We start from the raw sequence: 23,469 nt of genomic DNA, 5'->3' as shown, positions 1-23,469 counted from the left end.
GGTGTCATTTGTGTAGATCCCTCAAGGTTTTCCTACAGAAAATAACAGCTCAAATAAAAATATATTGAAAATGAGGTGAAAAAAGAGCTCTTGCCGGCCACATTTTCTTCTATATCTTTTTCCAGCTACGGCCAATTTTTTTAAAGCAATCTACGTCACATTTGCTGGACTTTTCTGGTTGCGGGATATATAGGGCTTGTAGGTTCATCAAGAACCCTAGGTACCCAGAGACAACAAATGAGCTGCACCTTGCAATGGGTTTTCATTGCATACCTGGTATACAGCAATTCATTTAGTGAAATATAAATACTGAAAAATAGGTATCATGGAACCCTTTGTATTTCCAAAATGGGCACAAAATAAGCTGTTGAGAAGCAGTGGTTATTTGCACATCTCTGAATTCTGGGGTCCCCATATTAGCATGTGAATTACAGGGCATTTCTCAAATAGACGTGTTTTTTACACACTGTCTTACATTTGGAAGTAGAAAATTTAGAGAAGGACAAGGGACAATAACACTTGTTGTGCTATTCTGTGTTCCCTCAAGTATCCTGATAAAAATGGTACCTCAGTTGTGTGGGTAGGCCTACTGCCCACGACAGGAAACGCAACATGGACACATCACATTTTTAAATTGAAAACTGACTAGCTGTGGTCTTTGGACTCTAGCTCAGCCGGCACCTAGGGAAACCTATCAAACCTGTGCATTTTTGGATGGGGTGACTTGAGGGGCTTTTACAAGGTTCTGTTACCCAGAATCGTTTGCAAACCTCACACTTTGGCAAATAAAAAACTTTTCCCTCACATTTCGGTGCTGCAAAATTCTGAAATCTGAGAGGAGCCACAAGCCTCCTTCTACCCAGCATTCCCCCAAGTCTCCCTATAAAAATGGTACCTCACTTGTGTAGGTAAGCCTAGTGCCTGCGACCGGAAATGCCCCAAAACACAATGTGGACACATCACATTTTCCCAAAGAAAACAAACCTGTTTTTTGCAAAGTGTCTAGCTGTGGTCTTTGGCCTCTAACTCAGCCGGCACCAAGGGAAACCTAATATACCCATACATTTTTGAAAACTAGACATCTAAGGGAATTCAGAGTGGGGTGACTTGTGGGGCTCTCACCAGGTTCTGATACCCAAAAATCCTTTGCAAACCTCAACATTTGGCAAAAAAATACTTTTTCCTCACATTTCGGTGATGGAAAGTCTGGAATCTGAGAAGAGCCACAAATTTCCTTCCACCCAGCATTTCCCCATGGCGTAGTACCTCACTTGTCTTGGTAGGCCTAGTGCCCGCAACCGAAAACACCCCAAAAAGCAACATGGACACATCAAATTTTTACATTGAAAACTGACGTGTTTTTTTTTAAAGTGCCTAGCTGTGGATTTTGGTTTCCAGCTCAGCCGGTACCTAGAAAAACCTACCAAACCTGTGCATTGTTTAAAGCTAGACACCTAGGGGAACCCAGGATGGATAACGACCGGGTTCTGTTACCCAGTATCCTTTGCAAACCTCAATAATTGGCAAAAAAACAATTTTCTCTCACATTTTGGTGATAGAAAGTTCTGGAATCTGAGAGGAGCCATAATTTTCCTTCCACCCAGCACTCCCCCAAGTCTACTGATAAAAATGGTACCTCACTTGTGTGGGTAGGCCTAGTGCCCATGTCAGGAATAGATCACACAAGAGTCAATGTTAGTCCTTACATGAGGACAACTGTTGACCCTGGGGTGATCCATTCCTGGCACAGGCACTAGGTACAGGCACTCAAGTGGGGTAGCGTTTTTATCAGGACAGGTCAGGAAACATTGGGTGGCAGGACTTTTGTGGATCCCAGCATATTCCTGTAGTTTGTGTGATAGAAATATAAGAAAAAATGAGTTTTTATTCAACATTTCAGCTTTGCAGGGTATTCTGGGTAAGAAAACTTTGGGGAATCCACACAAGTTATACCTCTGTGGACTCACCCGGATGTCTAGTTTCCAGAAATGTCTGGGTTTGGTAGGTTTCCCTGTGATGTGTGTGTGATACCAGCAACAGTAGAGGTCACCTTACCTTTGCTTCTTCCCTCAATCAGCATGTTCTCTCAAGACACTAAAAAAAGACTTCACCTTGTCACATACCAGTCGTCACAGTCTTTAGCGCCTCTAGCGCCCAGTCCAACAATTATTATTGGTTCTTCCACTCCCATTACCTCATCCTCCGTTTCCCTCACTACCACCCAGCAAAAAGTGCATTTCATCTCTCCATAGCCCCCTCGCACATACATTTAATTTTTATTATAGCGCAAGTAATGGCTGGCTTTACTAATCCACTCAGCTATTCACATATACTACAGTTTTGATCCTTGCAGTAGGCATATAAACCTTCTGCATCAAAAGTGCCATTAGACAAAATCAGATCCTTTTCTAGCAGAAATGTAATCACAAGTGTTAATTTACTTTTTTATTGCTGCCTAAAAGCTACAGTTGAAAGCATCAGTTGAAGTATGTGCATTGCTTTGAAAACGCAAGCTGCAATTGCAAGAGAACTGGTGGTAAAAAAAATATATATATATGTATATATAATGTGTGTGTGTGTGTGTGGGTGTGTGTGTGTGTGTGTGTTAAGAGATCATTTTTGTATGTGGGTGTGGTTTTCCTGGGAGCAGATTGCAGCCCCCAGGGAAACCACACATGCGTTGACAAAAGTGATCGCGATATATATATATAGATATATATATATAGATATATATATAGATATATATATAGATATATCTATGTAGATATATCTATATATAGATAAAAATATCTACTTAGATACATCTATACATATATAGATAAGGTTTCATATTGATGATATCTCTGATTTAGTGGATATTGGTGATTTAATCAGTACAGATGGAACTACCAGTGATAGCAGAGGTACTGATAAGGAAAGTTTGACTAGTATGGGATTCACAGTTGATCATGCTATCACCAGTTCATTGAAACCTCCCAGTAGATTCAACCCTCAGCTACCTAGTGGCAATTTAATTGACACTTTTTATGAACTAGTAGTTGATGATCTTGTCAAGTTTCGTAACAATTGGAATTTAAAAAAATCTAAGAGAACAAACTTTTCGGCTACCGATTGGAAAGATTTAAATGTTTTGAAATCCAATCCTGCCATTATCATTAAGCCCTCTGATAAAGGAGGTAATATTGTGATCATGGACGTAGAAAGCTATACTAAGGAGGCATATCGCCAATTATCCAAGAGGGAGCACTATGAGAAATGACGTGCCAATCCCATTATTGAATATCAGGCCATCTATTGGGAGATGTTGGATACATGGTGTATGAATTGCCTCATTGATCAAGACGAGTATTTGTATCGTATCTAAAAGTTGAGTTTCCTAAAATCCCCTGCATCTACTTTTTTCCTAAAATTCATAAAAATAAGAAAAATCCTCCTGGTCAACCAGTTGTGAGTATGAACTCCTCCCTCCTAGAGAATGCCTCGCGTTATTTGGATCTCTTTCTGTGTCCTTATGTAACTAAATTGCCCTCTTATTTGTGAGATACAAATGATTTTTTATCAAAAATACATAACATTCCCTGGCAATCCAGTTTTTTATTAGTTGCCATGGATGTAACTTCGCTCTATACCTCCATTATGCACGAGTTTCGCATTCAGGCCTGTAGACATTTCCTAGGTACCCGTGAGATTTAATTTTTTACACACACTAATATGCTTCTGACCATGTTGAGATTCTGCCTCACCCACAATGTCTTCCTGTTTGATAATGAATAATACCTACAGAAACAGGGGACAGCTATGGGAGCATCTTTTGCTCCCACATATGCTAACTTGTAAATGGGGTGGTGGGAAAAAGAAATAGCTTGGTCAGACTCCAATAAGGATTACAGGGAATGAGTTGTTTTCTGGGTCAGATACATCGATGACCTCTTTCTGATTTGGGATGGTGATGAACATTCCTTGACACAATATGTTAACATACTTAATAATAATGAGTTTAACATTCATTTGGATTTAAAATATAGTACTCATACTATTGAATTCTTGGATGTTCAGTTAACTGTGCACAATGAGACTTTGCAGATGACCATATTTCACAAACCAACCGCATACAATTCTATTCTGCAAGGAAATAGTGGCCATCCAAAAGCTCTAAAATGGAGTATTCCTTATAGTCAATTCTTACGGGCTCGTAGAATTTGTTCTGACAATGAAAGCTTCAATACTGAAATTACCATCATGATCCAAAGATTTTTAAACGGAGGATATCCTTTGAAGATTCTAAATGATGCTCATCTCAGAGTAATGAATACGTCTAGAGAAAAACTACTCTTCAAATCGGGAGGTATAGAGGGACTTTCTCAAGGACATAGATCTCCACTGAGGCTGTTCTTTGAATTTAATCAACAACATTCAGAACTCAATAATATTATACGTAAAAACTGGCATGTTTTGCAACATGATCCATGTATTAAAGAGATTGTGGGCGCACATCCTCAGATTACATATTGCAAAACTCGGTCATTAGGAGATCTACTTACTAGGAGTCTATTTTGTTCTAAGGTCAATCGATCATGGCTATCCAAGAAAAGTTTGGGCTTTTGGAAATGTGGTCGCTGCAAATCATGCAAATCTGCTCATAATACACCTTCATATGTTACATTTGATGGCAGGGTTTGCGAAATGACGGACCGCACACATATATATATATATATATATATATATATATATATATATATATATATATATATATATATATATATATAAATCAGTTTTTATCCCATATATAGGAACTTCTTGATGGATCAATATGATCAATACCTTAATATGATGTTTTCTATTGTTATAAGATGATCACTTATGGTCATTTGAGGAGTTGGACATGTTATTGTTGAGGTGCCTTTTATGTTATTTGATTTGTATCCATTGAGGTGATTATGGTAATTATAGAAGGACCTCATTCATTTAGCATGGATACAGTTCTATCTGGAAACAACTGACTCTCAATGATTATATATTTAATACATGAATTAGAGACTATTGTGGAGATGATTTTTTTGATAATTGGTAAATTGTATTTATGCACTATTTATGTGGATATTGATATTTATATAAATATATATATGTATACACATTCCATATGAATCTGTTGAAAATATCCATAGTATTTATTTGAGAACATATTTATCCTATTTATAGAAGTATTTATGTTGAAATCGATAAGCTCTACATTAGGGGGATAAACTGTACCATGGTAGACATATATGATCACAAAAATATGATCCTGACATGGATATATGGACGTTATCTAACATTTGGGATTGATGACAATAACGTTACAATATGGCCACCATGTTTTCAAACGGTGTATTGGATGTTGATGAAATCAAAGAAGGACCATATGATTTAAATACCTATGTGCAAAATGTCAACCAATGTCCAGTTGAAGGCGTTTGCCGAAACGCGTTGACATTTGGCCGGGACAGCTCGTTTCAGAACTATTATTATTTTTGTTTTTTGATTTTCATATTTTTACATATCCTTTTCTATTTTTCAATAAAAGAGTCGACGAATTCCATATAGATTATTTGGGATTTTTTCGCGTTATCTACTACATACGATCTCTGGGATATTGTACAGCCATCCGGTGATTGGGAAAACGTCTCACCGTCCTTTGAAATGTGTGTGTGTGTGTGTGTGTATATATATATATATATATATATATATGTTCGATGGCATGTGTAGCTGCAGATACACATGCTTTTCACATCCCACCATCTAGTGTTGGGCTCGGAGTGTTACAAGTTGTTTTTATTCGAAGAAGTCTTTTCGAGTCACAAGATCAAGGGACTCCTCCCCTTTCGGCTCCATTGCGCATGGGCGTCGACTCCATCTTAGATTGTTTTCTTTCCGCCATCGGGTTCGGATGTGTTCATTTTCGCTCCGCGTTTTGGTTCGGAAAGTTAGTGAAAATCTCGGAAATTTCGACGGTATTGTTTACGTCCGGTATCGGGTTAGTTACAACAGATCGAGACCGAATTTTGAAGAGCTCCGGCGGCCCTTGGGGGTTTTCGATTTCCCCGGCGGGGCCTGGTCGGCCCGAGCACGTGCGTCTTCAAGGCTAATAGAACGGACCCCATTCCGCTTCTGCCCCGAATGTCACAACAAGTATCCTTATACAGATCAGCATCTGGTCTGTAATTTGTGTTTGTCTCCAGAACACAAGGAGGATACTTCTGAGGCCTGTCGAGCGTTTCGGTCCAGAAAGACCTTAAGGGACTGAAGAGCAAGAAGACTACAGATGGCGTCGGTGCCAACTGGACAAAAACACATGGAGGAAGAAGAGGAAGCCTTCTCCATTGAGGATTCGGACTCGGAAGAGGTCAATCCTGAACAGACGCCGAAAACCGTGAGTAAGACGTCGATACACAAAACTCACGCAAAGACCACAAAGGCCCAGGGGACGCCACCGCCGGCAGGCCATGGCTTAACCCGAAAAATAGTTGACTGAGCATCGGCACCGAAAAAGGGCATGCATGTGTCGAAGTCATCCGACTCCGGTCGAGATACCGGCACAGAGCAGACTCGACCCCGAGACACAGGGTCAGAGCAATCTCGGCTCCGAGAGAGCGGCACCGAAGCAAGTCAGCACCGAGAGATCACTATGCCGAAGAGCAAAAAAGTGTCGTCGGAACCGAAAAAGGCAGCCAAAAAGGTTTTGGTACCGAAATATCCGGCCTTGGAACCGAAAACAAGTTCCTACACAGAGGAACAAGGCCTGTCCTCACAAATACAAACACATAGATTTGGACAGGAGCTAGAGACAATGGAGCCAGATTACACACAAAGAAGGCTCCACATTCAAAAGGAGACAGGGAAGATCAGTACTCTCCCTCCAATAAGAATGAAACGGAAACTTGCATTCCAAGAAAAAGACAAGCAGCCACAGGCAAAAGTGGCAAGACAAGTATCCCCACCACCATCTCCACAACGCTCACCACAACCATCACCGGTAGCCACTCCACCAATTAAGCAGTCCCCAACTCATACAGGGATGAGTCAGGATGATCCAGACGCGTGGGATCTTTATGATGCACCAGTGTCAGATAACAGTCCCAACTGTTATCCAGCTAGACCGTCACCACCTGAGGACTCTACCGCCTACACACAGGTGGTGTCAAGAGCAGCGGCGTTTCATAATGTCAGCCTGCATGCAGAGCCAATTGAAGACGACTATCTATTTAACACACTGTTGTCCACACATAGCCAATACCAGAGCCTCCCCATGCTACCTGGAATGCTAAAACACTCCAAACAAGTGTTTGAAGAGCCTGTCAAAGGAAGGGCCATAACTCCAAGGGTAGAGAAAAAATATAAACCGCCACCAACAGTCCATGTGTACATCACACAACAGTTAACACCAGACTCAGTGTTAGTAGGTGCAGCACGCAAGAGGGCGAACTCACACACCTCTGGAGATGCACCACCTCCAGACAAAGAGAGTCGTAAGTTCGACGCGGCTGGGAAAAGAGTGGCGGCACAAGCAGCCAACCAATGGCACATTGCCAACTCACAGGCATTGTTGGCAAGATATGACAGGACTCATTGGGACGAAATGCAACATTTTATAGAACATTTGCCCAAGGAGTTCCAAAAACGAGCGCAACAAGTGGTGGAGGAAGGACAGAGTATCTCGAACAATCAGATACGGTCAGCAATGGATGCAGCAGACACAGCTGCTAGGACTGTCAATACAGCAGTAACAATACGGAGACATGCATGGCTGTGTACATCTGGATTCAAGCCGGAAATACAACAAGCCGTGCTGAATATGCCATTTAACGGACAGCAGTTGTTTGGGCCGGTGGTGGACACTGCTATCGAAAAACTTAAAAAAGACACTGATACGGCCAAAGCCATGGGCGCACTCTACTCCCCACAGAGCAGAGGCACATTTCGAAAATCACAGTTTCGAGGGGGGTTTCGAGGACAAAGCACTGAACCCACAACCTCACAAACAAGGCCCACTTATCAGAGCCAATACCAGCGGGGAACTTTTCGGGGACAATATAGAGGGGGACAGTTCCCAAAGAGTAGAGGGAAGTTCCAAAGTCCCAAAACTCCACAAAATAAACAGTGACTTCCATGTCACAAATCCCCAACACATAACACCAGTGGGGGGGGGAGACTAACCAAGTTCTACAAAAACTGGGAGGAAATAACAACAGACACGTGGGTCCTAGCCATTATCCAGCATGGTTATTGCATAGACTTTCTAGAATTCCCTCCAAATGTCCCACCGAAAACACACAGCATGTCAAAACAACACATAGATCTTCTACAACTAGAAGTTCAAGCATTGTTGCAAAAAGATGCAATAGAGTTGGTACCAATTCATCAAAAAGGAAGAGGAGTTTACTCACTGTACTTTCTCATACCCAAAAAAGACAAAACTCTAAGACCTATATTAGATCTCAGAACATTAAATATCTACATCAAATCAAATCACTTTCACATGGTGACACTGCAGGACGTAATCCCATTGCTCAAACAACAAGACTACATGACAATACTAGACCTAAAGGATGCGTACTTCCATATACCAATACATCCTTCACACAGAAAGTACTTAAGGTTTGTATTCCAAGGGGTACATTACCAATTCAAAGTGTTGCCATTTGGGATAATAACTGCGCCAAGAGTTTTTACAAAATGCCTGGCAGTAGTGGCTGCTCATATCAGAAGACAGCAAATACATGTGTTCCCGTACCTAGACGATTGGTTAATAAAAACCAACACGCAGGAACGGTGCTCACAACACACAAAGTATGTCATAGAAACCCTTCACAAACTAGGTTTCTCACTCAACTACAAGTCACACCTTCAGCCGTGTCAAATACAACAATACTTAGGAGCGACAATCAACACAACAAAAGGGATTGCCACTCCAAGTCCACAAAGGGTACAGGCATTTCACAATGTAATACAGGCCATGCACCCAAAACAAAAGATACAAGTCAAAATAGTGATGAAACTACTAGGCATGATGTCCTCATGCATAGCCATTGTCCCAAACGCAAGATTGCACATGCGGTCCTTACAACAGTGCCTAGCATCACAATGGTCACAGGCACAGGGTCAACTTCAAGATCTAGTGTTGATAGACCGCCAAACATACACCTCGCTTCATTGGTGGAACACTATAAATTTAAACAAAGGGCGGCCTTTCCAAGACCCAGTGCCTCAATACGTAATAACAACGGATGCCTCCATGATAGGGTGGGGAGCACACCTCAACCAACACAGCATCCAAGGACAATGGGACACTCAACAGAGACAGTTTCACATAAATCACTTAGAATTACTGGCAGTATTTCTAGCGTTGAAAGCTTTTCAACCTATAATAATCCACAAACACATTCTTGTCAAAACAGACAACATGAAAACGATGTATTATCTGAACAAATAGGGAGGAACACACTCAACACAGTTGTGTCTCCTGGCACAAAATTTTTGGCATTGGGCGATTCACAACCACATTCGCCTAATAGCACAGTTCATTCCAGGAATTCAGAACCAGTTAGCAGACAATCTCTCTCGGGATCACCAACAGATCCACGAATGAGAGATTCAACCCCAAATACTAAACACTTCCTTCCAAAGATGGGGAACACCACAAATAGATCTATTTGCAACAAAAGAAAATGCTAAACGCCAAAACTTCGCATCCAGGTACCCACAGGATCAGTCTCAGGGCAATGCGTTATGGATGAGTTGGTCAGGGATATTTGCATACGCTTTCCCCCTCTCCCACTCCTTCCATATCTAGTAAACAAATTGAGTCAAAACAAACTCAAACTCATACTAATAGCACCAACTTGGGCAAGACAACCTTGGTACACAACACTACTTTTCAGTAGTGCCTCACGTCAAACTACCGAACAGACCAGATCTGTTAACTCAACACAAACAACAGATCAGACACCCAAATCCAGCATCGCTGAATCTACCAATTTGGCTCCTGAAGTCTTAGAATTCGGACATCTAGACCTTACACAGGAATGTATGGAGGTCATAAAACAAGCTAGAAAACCAACCACAAGACATTGCTATGCAAATAAGTGGATAAGATTTGTTTATTACTGCCATAATACACAAATTCAACCCTTACACGCATCTGCTAAAGAAATCGTCAGCTACCTACTGCACTTACAAAAGTCAAAGCTAGCTTTCTCATCCATTAAAATACATCTCACAGCAATTTCAGCTTATCTGCAAATTACGCATTCAACTTCACTATTTAGGATACCAGTCATAAAGGCTTTTATGGAGGGACTGAAAAGAATTATACCACCAAGAACACCACCAGTTCCTTCGTGGAACCTCAACATTGTCTTAACACGGCTCATGGGTCCACCGTTTGAACCCATGCACTCATTTGAGATACAATTTTTAACATGGAAAGTAGCATTTCTAATTGCCATCACATCTCTAAGAAGAGTAAGTGAAATACAGGCATTTACCATACAAGAACCCTTTATTCAGATACACAAGAATAAAGTAGTCTTATGAACAAATCCAAAGTTCTTACCAAAAGTCATATCACAGTTCCACTTAAATCAAACAGTAGAACTACCAGTGTTCTTTCCTGAACCAGATTCTGTAGCTGAAAGAGCACTACATACATTAGACATCAAGAGAGCATTAATGTACTACATTGACAGAACAAAACTTATTCGAAAAACAAAACAACTATTCGTTGCTTTCCAAAAACCTTATACAGGGAATCCTATATCCAAACAAGGCATTGCCAGATGGATAGTTAAATGCATTCAAACCTGTTATCTCAAAGCAAAAAGAGAACTGCCTATCACACCAAAGGCACACTCAACTAGGAAGAAAGGTGCTACCGTGGCCTTTCTAGGAAATATTCCAATTTATGAAATATGTAAGGCTGCCACATGGTCTATGCCTCATACGTTCACCAAGCATTACTGTGTGGATGTGTTAACAACACAACAAGCCACAGTAGGACAAGCAGTGCTACGAACTTTATTTCAAACAACTCCAACTCCTACAGGCTGAGCCACCGCTTTTGGGGAGATAACTGCTTACTAGTCTATGCAAAGCATGTGTATCTGCAGCTACACATGCCATCGAACGGAAAATGTCACTTACCCAGTGTACATCAGTTCGTGGCATGATACGCTGCAGATTCACATGCGCCCACCCGCCTCCCCGGGAGCCTGTAGCCGTTTAAAGTTGATCTTGAACATTTGTAAATTCGTAAATATATCGCTTTAAACCACATTATGAACATACATTTTTACTCCATTGCATGGGCACTATTACTATAATACACAACTCCTACCTCACCCTCTGCGGGGAAAACAATCTAAGATGGAGTCGACGCCCATGCGCAATGGAGCCGAAAGGGGAGGAGTCCCTCGATCTCGTGACTCGAAAAGACTTCCTCAAATAAAAACAACTTGTAACACTCCGAGCCCAACACTAGATGGCGGGATGTGCAAAGCATGTGAATCTGCAGCGTATCATGCCACGAACAGATGTACACTGGGTAAGTGATATTTTCCATATATATATATATATATATATATATATATATATATATATATATATATATATATATATATATATATATATATATATATATATATATATATATATATATATATATATATATATTTTTTTTTTTTAACAGCTGAATGGTTTTTTGGGGGGCCATAGTGGCCTGTTTGGCTTGGAGGCATCTGGTAACCTTACTCACCACTTGATACCGCACAACCCAGTCCAACCTTTCAGCTGGTGAGTTCACCCTTCTATTTTGCTTTCAAATCCTCTCCCATAAAAACACTCAACTCAGTCTCCTTATGAATCTTACCTCTCCCTCCAATGCTGCTAGTATTTCTCGTTTCTTCCCTTCAGTGCACCCTTGCTAGTGACCAAGACTGTGCTGGCTGTCAAGGAGAACCATGAGAAACATAGGCATACGTATAAGATATTTTAATGTGTATTATCACACATACCTTCTATTTCAAGTAGCGCACATTTCGTTAGTAACCTGTCTATTCGAGTGAATTATATTGTAGTAAGAGCAAGGTGACTAAATATTCTAGTAGTAAAGATATCACAATAATATAGCATGTGGGTTATTTTCGAGAAATATACACTTTCCTGAACTATTTTAGGACTGCAGTAGAAAGCGTAAAACAGCCTGGTGATTCAGTTAAAGAATCCAGTGCTTTGCAGGAGGAGAAGAACACCTCAAGGGAGTTGATGGTCTACTCACCTCGCTCCCTTTGGCCTCAGCTTGGGTTACACCTACACTTCTGTTTCCCCCATGCAATCCTGTCACCCTTCTGTCTCTTTGATATCCTACTCATCAGAGCCCTTACTTTCTACTCGTGTGTACTTTTCCACTTCTGAAACTCTTCAGCCACTCTCTCTATGCCTCAGATCTGCAGCAGTGATATATTTACTGAAGAAGCCCTTGGCTGACTCTTCCTATGACTCGAAGTCACATCCTGCTTCCCATCTTCAATTTTTAAAAATGTACTCCACAAACACCAAGAACACTATTACCATAATCATTTAAAAATACTTAATATCATAGTATAGGGTGTCCCAAATAATCATATGTTAATTCTGAATACCTACTCCATTAATTGGCAGAATTATTATCTCCCCAAATGAACAGATTTAAACTTGTGTTGCATGTTGTCCTAGAAAATTGATCACATTCTTTCATATTTGTCTGAACGGCATATATGTTTGGCAGCTGGCCCTAATAGCAATATCCATGAAAATCTGAAATATTAATACCACTGGTGCCCTTGCCCTGGTGAAGTTTATTTGATTCAGTTATGTTTTTTTTATCATATCAAATAAATTATTTGATAATCTGGTGCACCTTTCTGACTTTCTTAATAGTAACTGCATTATCTATGGCCACAGAACAAACCAGATGATTCTATTAACAACCAACTTAAACCAATATACCATACCAGACACCAATAAAAACAGTAACATTAGAAATAAGTTTGAATACTTGGCTAGAGGTTGCACCAGTGCTGTTGATTCCATAGAACCTACTGGGCTATCCGGACCTACTTCCAGAACCTGAGGAGGAGTGACCTTATTTCCCCTGGAGTCATCCAAGCTGCTCCAGTATTTTGCCTCTTTATGCTGAAATTTGCATTTGGTGTTGCCAGATAATTATCGCTTATGTTGGAAGTGTAGCTTTTTTATTGAGTCATTTGCTCCACATTTTAACATATTCGCTTCATTTCTTTTCTTTGTACATTCACTTACTTCACTTTTCCTACACTCACATTTATATAGCAGGAAATGTAGATTTTCCTAGTTTATGACGGAAAGTCTTAATTTTATTAAAGACACGGAGGCGAGTATTATGCGTTTCTCTTCTCGCTTTATTAACACAGCAGTCAAGAAGAAACTACAAATCCCATGGTACGAACACAGGGAACCAATGGGATTAAAAACGTAGTACATAACATATAGACCAATAGAAACACCCCCGTGCCATTATGATGTCACTTGACTGCAAGCAGCCCTCTTTTCTTGCGAATGAAGTCAATTGTGGAATAGTAACGGAAATATAGAACAAAGAATAAACAGAGCCATCAGGAAAGCAAAAACGTCAGAAGAAAAATCCAAAATCCTACAAAGGAAGGAGTGGTCCATTAAATCAGGAGAATACGATCCTGTGCATGTCCTGAACGAAGCCTTCTCAAAGTGTGGAGAAAACGTATTACGACCCTGGTTGAGCGGCTGGAACTGTAGCTGGAAGAAAGGGAGGGAGAAAACAATGTTTAAACTAGAGGTGGGATAATACTCGCCTCCGTGTCTTTAATAAAATTAAGACTTTCCGTCATAAACTAGGAAAGTCTACATTTTATGCCAAGACCGGAGGCTCCTATTATGCGAGTTCAAAGCATATTAATTACATTTAACGAAACATCAACAGGTTTGCAATAAAAGACTCTAAAGGTATTGTCATTAGACCAGTCTGCAGATTTCAGAATATCCTCTAAACGGGACCCTGCCCAGAAGGCTTTGGAGGCCATAGCCCCTCTGGTAGAATGAGCTCCAAATCTGGAGATATCGATACCCGTTAGGGACATAATCCACCTGACCCATCGAGCTAAAGTAGCAGATGAAACCGGGAGATAGGGTTTCCTAAAGGAAATAAGAAGTTGGGAGGAGGATGTTCTCAAATCTGCAGTTTTTTGTTCATAAACTTTAAGACATTGGCCCACACATAATTTGGGATGCTGTGGGAAATAAGGATAAAAAACTGACGATAAACTGGTTTTGGTGCGTCGTACAGCCGAAAATAGCACCCCCGAAGGGGTGAACTGTCGATTGGAGACATCCAGAGCCTTTACATCTGATAAACGTTTGATGGAAACTAGACACAATAACATTGTTAATTTAGCAGATAACATTTTTAGAGACAAAAAAGGATTATCCGGTAATGAACTCAGAAATTTTAGAACAATATTAACGTCCCATAATTGGTTATATTTGGGTAAAGGAGGTTTAGAAAACTTTACTCCCTTTATTAATCTGCATACCAGTGGATGTTCGCCTATCGGTTTGCCATTAACGTGTATATGGTTAGAAGAAATAGCTGACCTATAAAGGTTGATGGTACGGAAAGCTTTACCTTTACTAGCTTCTGCGGCCAAAAAATTAACTACAAAAATTACATCCGCTGAAAAGGGATCAAGGTGCCTTCCCAAACACCAGCCATCCCATAAAGACCAGGCTGATTTATAGGCTTTCTTTGTACCTGGGGCCCAGGAATTTGAGATGTATTGGGAAGCCTCTGACGAAATGACAGGGAGAGATTGGGAATTCCTGAGATCTTCCAGGCCGAAAGAGTGAGGATGTTGTCCACAATGAGGGGATGAGGACGCTGGAGAGGGTCCAACAGCAAGTCTGGGAAGGACGGAATTAACAATGGAAAATCTATTGAGAGTTCCAGGAGGGTTGGAAACCATACTTGGGCCTGCCAGAACGGTACAATGAGGATAAGAGAGGCCAGTTGGCGTCTGGCGTGGGCAAGGACCCTGTTGATCATGATAAAGGGGGGAAAGGCGTAATTGAGGGAAAGAGACCAATCCTGTGAGAAGGCATCTGATGCCAAAGCTAAGGGATCTGGGCACCAGCTGTAAAATTGGGGAAGCTGAGTGTTCAGTCGAGATGCGAACAGATCTATGGAGAAAGGACCCCATGAGGACTGAATCTTGTGAAAAATTGAAGGGTGTATTCTCCAATCGCTGGAGTCTCCGAGATGGCGAGAATGCCAATCCGCGACTGAATTGAGAGCTCCTGGAAGGTATTCTGCATGAACCGAAAGATGGTTTGAAAGGCAGAATTCCCAAAAACTCTTGGCCAAATCCGCAAGAGGTTTGGATTTTGTGCCTCCAAGATGGTTTATGTATCTTACCGCCGAAATATTGTCCATCCTGAGGAGTATTGCGCAATGCACTTTGTGTTTTGCTAGGCTTCTGATTGCAAAGGAGCCGGCAAGCATCTCTAAACAATTGATATGCAATTTGGACTCCTCGGAAGACCATGTACCTCCAGTCGAGATGGGGCCACACCGGGCCCCCCAGCCTAGGCGACTTGCATCGGACTCTAATACAAGATCTGGGGCTGACGGAAAAATACTTTTCCCGTTCCAAGCATCTAAATGGTCTATCCACCATTGAAGTTCTGTGCGGGACTCCACATCTAGGGAATGAGATCGGAATACGATAGACCCTTCCTCAAGTGTTGGATCTTTAGTCTTTGAAGGGAGCGGTAATGGAGGGGACCTGGAAAGAGTGCCTGTATGGAAGAGGACAGCAGGCCTACTATTCGAGCCAATGTCCTGAGAGAGATAAGAGAACTGCGAAGGACTTGTAGAATCTCTGACTTTATGGATCTTATTTTTGTGGAAGGTAGAAGCAGGGTTGCCGAGATAGAATTGATTTGAAATCCCAAAAATTCTATGACCTGGGAAGGCACTAGGAGAGATTTTTCTCTGTTTATGATGAAACCTAGATCCTCTAGAAGGGAGCAGGCTGTTTGTAGGTGGAGAAGGAGAGTTTGGGGAGACTGACTCAAAATTAGGATATTGTCTAAGTAAATTAGGAGCCTTATGCCCTGGGACCTTAGAAAAGCCACCACGGGTTTCAAGAGCTTGGTGAAGCACCAAGGGGCAGATGATAGCCCGAAGGGTAGGGAGGTAAAGTGATAAGTTTGGTCGAGCCAATGGAACGGAAGGAATTTCCTTGAGTCTGGATGTACAGGAACTACTAAATATGTGTCCTGTAGATCCAGTCTGACCATCCAGTCGTTCTGAAGAAGTATATCTCTGAGGTGGAGAATTGTTTCCATTTTGAAATGTCTGTATACTACAAACCGGTTGAAATGTTTTAGATTGATGACTGGACGCATCTTTTTGTTCTTCTTTTGAACCAGGAAAATTGGGCTGGTAAATCCGAAAGGATGGGGTTGGGTGATTGAAATTGCTTGTTTTTGCAAGAGAGAATTTACTTCGAGAGATATTAGATGAGTCATTTCTGTGGAAAATTGGGGTAGAGGAATGGAGGACGTTTGTACTGGGGTAGAATAAAGATCTATGATGTAACCTTGTACAGTATTTAGCACCCACACATCCGCAGTAATGGTTAACCAATTTGAAAGAAAATGGAAGATGCGACCCCCTGTTGGAAAGAAACCAACCTGGGAGCTTACCTGTGGGATTGGTGGTTTTGTTGTGTCTGAAGGATCTGGCACGATAACCTCTGCCACGTTGGGGGTAGAATTGTGGTCTAAAGTCTTGTTGGTAAGAACCGTAGTACCCTCTGGAGCCTTGGGTGGCGGTACCTCGGCCGGTAAAGCGACCCCTGCCTCTACCGGCCCTGGCAAAAACACGTTGACTGAACATTTTTCTCATGGACTGTTGTGCTTTGTCCAAGGAGGTGAATGTAGCAACATATTTACCGAGGTCTTTGATAAAAGAGTCTCCGAAAAGCTGTCCTTCGGTGTGAGTTTGAGGTTGAACCGTTGCCAAATTTATCAATTTAGGGTCTAATTTTATAAGGAGGCCCTTGCGTCTCTCGTGTATAAGAGAGGCGTTAGCATTGCCCAGAAGGCAAAAACAACGTTGTACCCACAAAGATAGTTCTTCAGGGTCTAAAAAGCTACCATCCAGTCTAGCCATTTCAACCATGTCGAAAATTCTGGTAAGTGGACCAATGACGTCCAACAACTTGTCCGGGCAGGACGACCATGCCTTATCTACCCCTTTGCGAGGGTCTTTACCTTGCTTATTGAAAAAGGTTAGCATCTGCTGGTCGATGTAAGAGGTAGAAGTAGCCTTGTGTGGGAGCATCGGACGAGGGCATTCTGATTTGAGTTTGGCTCTAGTTTGTTTATCCAGTGGGGAAAATAATTTTTGAGCCACGTAGCGACCAACATGGTCCGCAGGGAACCATTCCGTGGAATTGGGACGAAGAATGTGGGAAGGGTCGAACATGGGGAAACCCTCTGCATCAAAAAGAGGGGGGGGGGGAAACAGAGGGAACTTTAGGTTTCTTGGGAGGAGGAGGGGAAAAGGAATCAGTATCGTCTTTATCAGAGGCCAAGTAGTCAGAATCCGCATCAGGGATATCTTCATTGGAATCTGGAGTGGAAACAGTGGGAGGGGGAAGGGAAATATTATGTTGTTTAGCTGTCCGTTTCAATGAGGGTTTTGGGACCATATTATTATACTCCTTGGCAGGAGCCTTGTGAGTAACCGCGTCCTCTGTCATGTGTGAGGTAAACTCACTGTCCGTTTGCGTCAAACCCATAGGGTTGACAGGCTGGCGTTGACTGCATTCCCCTGCAGACTGGGCCGAAGATTTAGATAAAAAATTTGAAAAATTTGACTCTAGGTTTTTTGAAATTTTTTGCATAGATGACGCCATTGCCTGTTGAACAGAGTTTTTAATAAAATTCCGAAGTTCATTTCTGATATCTTCTATATCACTGGGAACCCCTTGTTCCCCAGAAGATGTATTAGGTTCCATGTCAGGGTTTCCTTTTGTCAAAATTTCTGGTAAGTAGGAAAAAAACCCTGAAAAATTAAAGAGCTTGAAATAATAGAAATTGCCTTCTGGCAAAATTCAGACAACCGGGGGTTAATGTGAGGAGAAACTGTGGCTGAACTAGTGAGAGCAAAGGAAGAAAACCCCTCCCTCTCGAGGGCGGGCCAAAGAAGGTGTTGCCGGCAATAAACAAAGTAAGCAAGAAAAGAGGGCTGCTTGCAGTCAAGTGACATCATAATGGCACGGGGGTGTTTCTATTGGTCTATATGTTATGTACTACGTTTTTAATCCCATTGGTTCCCTGTGTTCGTACCATGGGATTTGTAGTTTCTTCTTAACTGCTGTGTTAATAAAGCGAGAAGAGAAACGCATAATAGGAGCCTCCGGTCTTGGCATAAAATTTATCTACATTGTTGCTAGGTGACTTTTTTCAATCCAGAATAGTCCACTTGCATTCTCAAACAAATTCGAGATTTTATTCAGGGAGAAGATAGGGTAATATGATGTGTCCCAAAAAAATATATATATCACCTAACACCAAAGATTCCTAGTATCAATTGCACCTACTTGCTTCAATAGCATATTTGGTTGACTCATTTTTAGGGTCGAGCTCACAAGTACTCAGTCCCTTTTGTAATTTCTCTTTTGAGCTTTTAACCATGCCCATGTCACGCCTGTGTGACAGCATAGATTTCACTGATGACATTTATATAATAAAAAATGTACTGATCATTGATGGACTAATGTGTGATTTTTTTTTTTTCTTTTCTAATGAATGTTAACAAATTGTCCAAGATGTGAGATGCATGGAATTGATATTGTACACATGATGGCTACATGTGGGGAACTAATGACTTTGAGAGAGGGTATTCAAGTTGTTTTGAAAGGGGTTCTGGGATATGATCTGGTCCTTACCCCAGAGATTATGGTTTTGGGAGTCGATGGAGAAAGGGGGGTTCACATAGAGCATTTATTTTTGTGACCATGGCAGTGTATCGAATATGTATATCATCCGTGTGGCTGAATGTACGACCTCCGTCTTGGCAGCAATGGCTGGCCAGATTGTTGTCTGTATATTATTTGGAGATGGCACTGTACGAACGTAAGGGGAAATGTGGTAGGAGGAAAGGGAAGGCAATCTGGGGGTCACTGCAGGACTGGATCTTGGATCATAATGTTTAATGTTTAAACTGAAACCAGATTATACTCCCCCAACTTAATCCAATGTAAACATTTGGGAAATCCCTCTTCTAATGTTCTTTGTCTTTCTGATTTGAAATTATTATTTTTTTTCTCTCATGCAGTGTAAAGTGATGCAAGAGTACATTTGCTGTATTATTCCTTTCCAAATAAAAAAAAAGTAAAAAAAAAAAAAAAATGAATGTTAACAAAACGGGTGACTTTTGTAAATGGCCACAATAATCCATTTTGTTTTCTACTTAGGCTAACTTTAGCTTATAATGCAATTGTTTTTCATTTCTCAATGCTTACTCAAAAAGAGTGGGTTCAATAGTTTATAGCCGTGTAAACAGCTACCCCTAGTGGAATTTTGTTAGGCCTTACAAGGTCAGATTTATTAGGTCATTGCTATAGTTTGACTGTCCTATTGTTTAGAAAATGTCAGTAACGTATGGTTGGTTTTTCATCGAGGATGGAAGTAGATGCAACGTTGTTAGAAGTTTCTTCCTGAACATGAAATTTTGACGAGATGGACCAATGGATCCACATACGAGACGGAAGAGAAGAAGAAATTGTTATAAACAGTTTCTAGCTAATGATTTCGTCAATGAGACTTTAACGAATTAGGACTTAGGAAACTGAAAGTTACACATTCATAGTACACTAACAGTAGTTTTATTGGCTGAATGTACAACACCCCATGTCCTGACCAATCATGAGCTTTGTGAGAATTAATTTAACATTCTGTCACGTATTCTTTGGGTCAGACTTAACCAGATATTGGCAGAGATACTTTAGAGATATTGTGAGAGACTATGAAAGACTTGTTAGAGTCATGCAGACTTGGGGGATGTACAGATCGCTCCTACTGATGGTGTCCCCTTGCTGAAGTGATTCATGTTGTTATTTATTGATGTTATGGGTAATGGTGTCTTTTGTTTACAGGTACCAGCTGCAACTTGTGAATTAATTGCTGCATAATATTATTTTGTATATAACCCGAGTTAGTATGTTTTCTAAATATGTGTTTCTAAAACTTTTACATGAAGCCCAACATGTTAATACTAATTAATGGTTAGTGAGGGAGTTTCTTTACATGCTCATGATCCGTATTGACATTCTTTGATCTATTGCTTCAATGTATATTATCTCACTGGCGCAGATTTTGGTGCTATTAAGTTGTGTCATAACTCTTGATTTAATTTGTTTACTTGCTTTGATTAAACTCAGATATATAAGGCGATCTGACCAGCCGTTGATGATTCTTTATATGTATCATTTGTGTTTGAGAATTATTTTTGTGACTTTAGCATTGTTAATATAGGGAAATAAATGTACAAACCTTAATAAACTGGTGTCGACATTGCAGTGTAATTAGATTATCGATTTCTTGTTTATTGATGTGTATTGTGATGATTATGACATATACTATTGACATCCTCTCTAATCAATGTTGTGTCGATCCATCGGCCTAAGGCACGAGATCCACTATTTTGGTCTGAGATTATAGCTAGGATTTCTCCGCGCTGCAGCACCTGTCACTTACATTGGTTCGTGGGCTTGCCTTTTAAAATCCGCTTGATTTCATTAGTGAAAAGCATACATACGTCATTCCTTTTCCGGTGTTTAGCCCTCCTCGAGGCCAATGGCCAACTACTGAAAACATGCGAGGCTCCATGTTTCCAGCCTGGTTTCTGCACTACTTTATCTTTTTATTTTTCACGCAGTGAGATCGCTCTTGTTTTTTTTTTTTTTTTTTTCCAATGTATGTGGCAAAAAAAATCCGGTTAGGAGTTTACAATGCTAATAGCTCTAACTCCAGCAAATGCGAGACCCGTTAGTTTGCAAATACTTGTTAATCACTGTTGTTTATTTTCACTGACTTTTGAAAGCTTTATACTGACCATGAATTGGATGATTTAACATTTTTCTTTGCTCCACCAGGTGGTGTTTGGTCTCCCGCACCTTTTCACTCATCAGGTAAGATTATATATTTTGGTTTCGCTATCAGTTATCTTCCTGTCATGTCTGTTATACATTTGCCAGATGTGTAAAGCTGCTGTATTCCTTCTTGAAATGTCAAACTGTTTTAATATTCTGTCTTTTTATGTTTTTTACGGCATGGCTAAACATTTTGTCTATTATTTTTACCAAAGCGTTTACGTGCTTGGCAGGCTCACGTGCAATTGCATAGTAGTTATGGTGCAAAGTATACATTTCACGAACCTTGCCTTTTAAGGGTGTGTGGAGTTATTTCAAAATCAACCTTTTTGTCTTTGTTTTTGTCTGGGAAGTTAGCAGTGGATGAAAACCTCTCACGGTTTGAGTTGATGTGGTTACTTATCGCCCAGACACCCAGGAATAGTGGTTCCAGGTGTTGAAAGGAAGAGGGCCTGATGAAGAACGGGTTTAACTTGAAAAAAAAAGTATTGATTTAGCTACAAAATTCCATCAGAAAACTGATTGAGCTCAGATTTCACAGGAAAGAGTTCCTGGCTTAAGCGTCGAGGACGGAGAAGTTACAAAGAAGCTCTGCTAAATAAAATTCCAGATCTAGAATAATAAAGTTCCACATCAAGTGCAGTTCTTGTTTCTTGCTTGGGACCATCTTCGACCTTTAAAAGACACAAAGGGGAATGACAATAAAACACAAAATCCCACACTGACCTTCTCGGTCAGCAACAAACACCAACCAGTTCTGGATAGCCTGTTGCAGGCGTGGCCTGTCCTTTAGCGCAGAGGGGTCACTCCCTCCCCCCCCCCTTTTTGCCCCTCATGAAGAGTGTCGGTCAGGCTGAACAAAGGTCAGTCTGACAGACACTCTTTATGTTCAGGTCAGGCAGCCAGGAGCAGACATGTGCAATTTGCGCAGACTCCTGGCTGCCTGAGCTGTACTTTGCTGGGCTGAGGAGGTCACAGCTCCTATTGACGTGACCTCCTCGGCTTAGCAAAGGTGCCTCGAGGATCTCCCCTGGGTGACGAGGAAAGTGTCACCCATTTACTGCAACCTGGGGTCAGCAGTCTCACTGACCACATCCCACTCTGTGACCTAAGGTCAGCCAATGAGGGAAAGCAGCAGTCCCAATCCTCCTGGGACCTCCAAAGCTGAAGGTGTGTGTGTGATCTTTTAAAATGTATGTTTGGTGTGTGCGTGCATGTTTGAATGCTTTGAGTGTTGTGAATGGGGGTGTGTGTGTGTGTGTGTGTGTGTGTGTGTGTGTGTGTGTGTGTGTGTGTGTGTGTGTGTGTGTGTGTGTGTGTGTGTGTGTGTGTGTGTGTGTGTGTGTGTGTGTGTGTGTGTGTGTGTGTGTGTGTGTGTGTGTGTGTGTGTGTGTGTGTGTGTGTGTGTGTGTGTGTGTGTGTGTGTGTGTGTGTGTGTGTGTGTGTGTGTGTGTGTGTGTGTGTGTGTGTGTTGTGTGTGTGTGTGTGTGTGTGCGCGCGCTTCCTGCCCGCCCCCCTCCCTCTTAAAGCTGCCGGCCTCCACTGTCCTGCTGAGCTTTGAGAATGTGTCCTTTCCATTATAAGGCTTGCTCAAGTGCTCTGTTTTCATGGTTGCTTTCTTGGTACACCCACCGCCCAAGACTGAGTTTATGCTGCATCATGACCACCTGTTGGCTATTTTCAAAGGAGGGGAAGGGAAGAGATTTGATTCCCTTTCACCCTAAAATTTGGTTTGATCATGAACTGTTCAATCAATTATTGTACATTTTAGCTGATACCTGCAAATTCTAACTGATGAGTTAAATGTTAGTGCTGTCTCAGTAAATCACCCTTTCACTGGTCATTATACTTTATTTTGCTTTTATTTCAGCTATTAAGGCATGCCCAACAGTTTAGATGTAGTTAGAATAGTTTAGTAGTATACAAGACCTTACCTTGAAGAGTGAGTCCGTAAAAGAGCAAGAAGCGATTATGCATGAAAGTGGGGCAATGCAAAACATTCCAATACCTTGTCAGGGGTGTTTCTGAGATTCAATGATTGTCATGCTTCAAGGAGAATAAAGGGTCATTAATGACACTAGCAGCCCTTTTTAGGTTTCACCTAAGATGGCGGGCATGTGTCTGTCGACAAAGTCTTCTAAAAAAAAAAAAAAAAAAAGATTACAACGTGGCTTAGAGCCCACCCATTACTTACCAATTGCTTACCATTGGTTGGCTCCCA

At 41.2% G+C, this 23,469-nt stretch overlaps 1 protein-coding gene across 6 annotated transcripts in view; it reads left to right on the top strand.

The window, feature by feature from the left end:
• KAZN (kazrin, periplakin interacting protein) overlaps window positions 1-23,469 on the top strand; it is an 808,570-nt gene that overhangs the window by 298,883 nt on the left and 486,218 nt on the right. For all 6 annotated transcript variants that reach the window (XM_069240781.1, XM_069240780.1, XM_069240784.1 and 3 more), the window contains exon 2: window positions 21,252-21,287. In XM_069240781.1, the coding sequence (XP_069096882.1) occupies window positions 21,252-21,287 (36 nt within the window). The remainder of the gene's footprint in view (window positions 1-21,251; window positions 21,288-23,469) is intronic.

The sequence above is a fragment of the Pleurodeles waltl genome, chromosome 6 (genome assembly GCF_031143425.1).
Source record: "Pleurodeles waltl isolate 20211129_DDA chromosome 6, aPleWal1.hap1.20221129, whole genome shotgun sequence".
Lineage (NCBI taxonomy): Eukaryota > Metazoa > Chordata > Amphibia > Caudata > Salamandridae > Pleurodeles > Pleurodeles waltl.
This window is presented reverse-complemented; position numbering and strand designations above follow the sequence as displayed.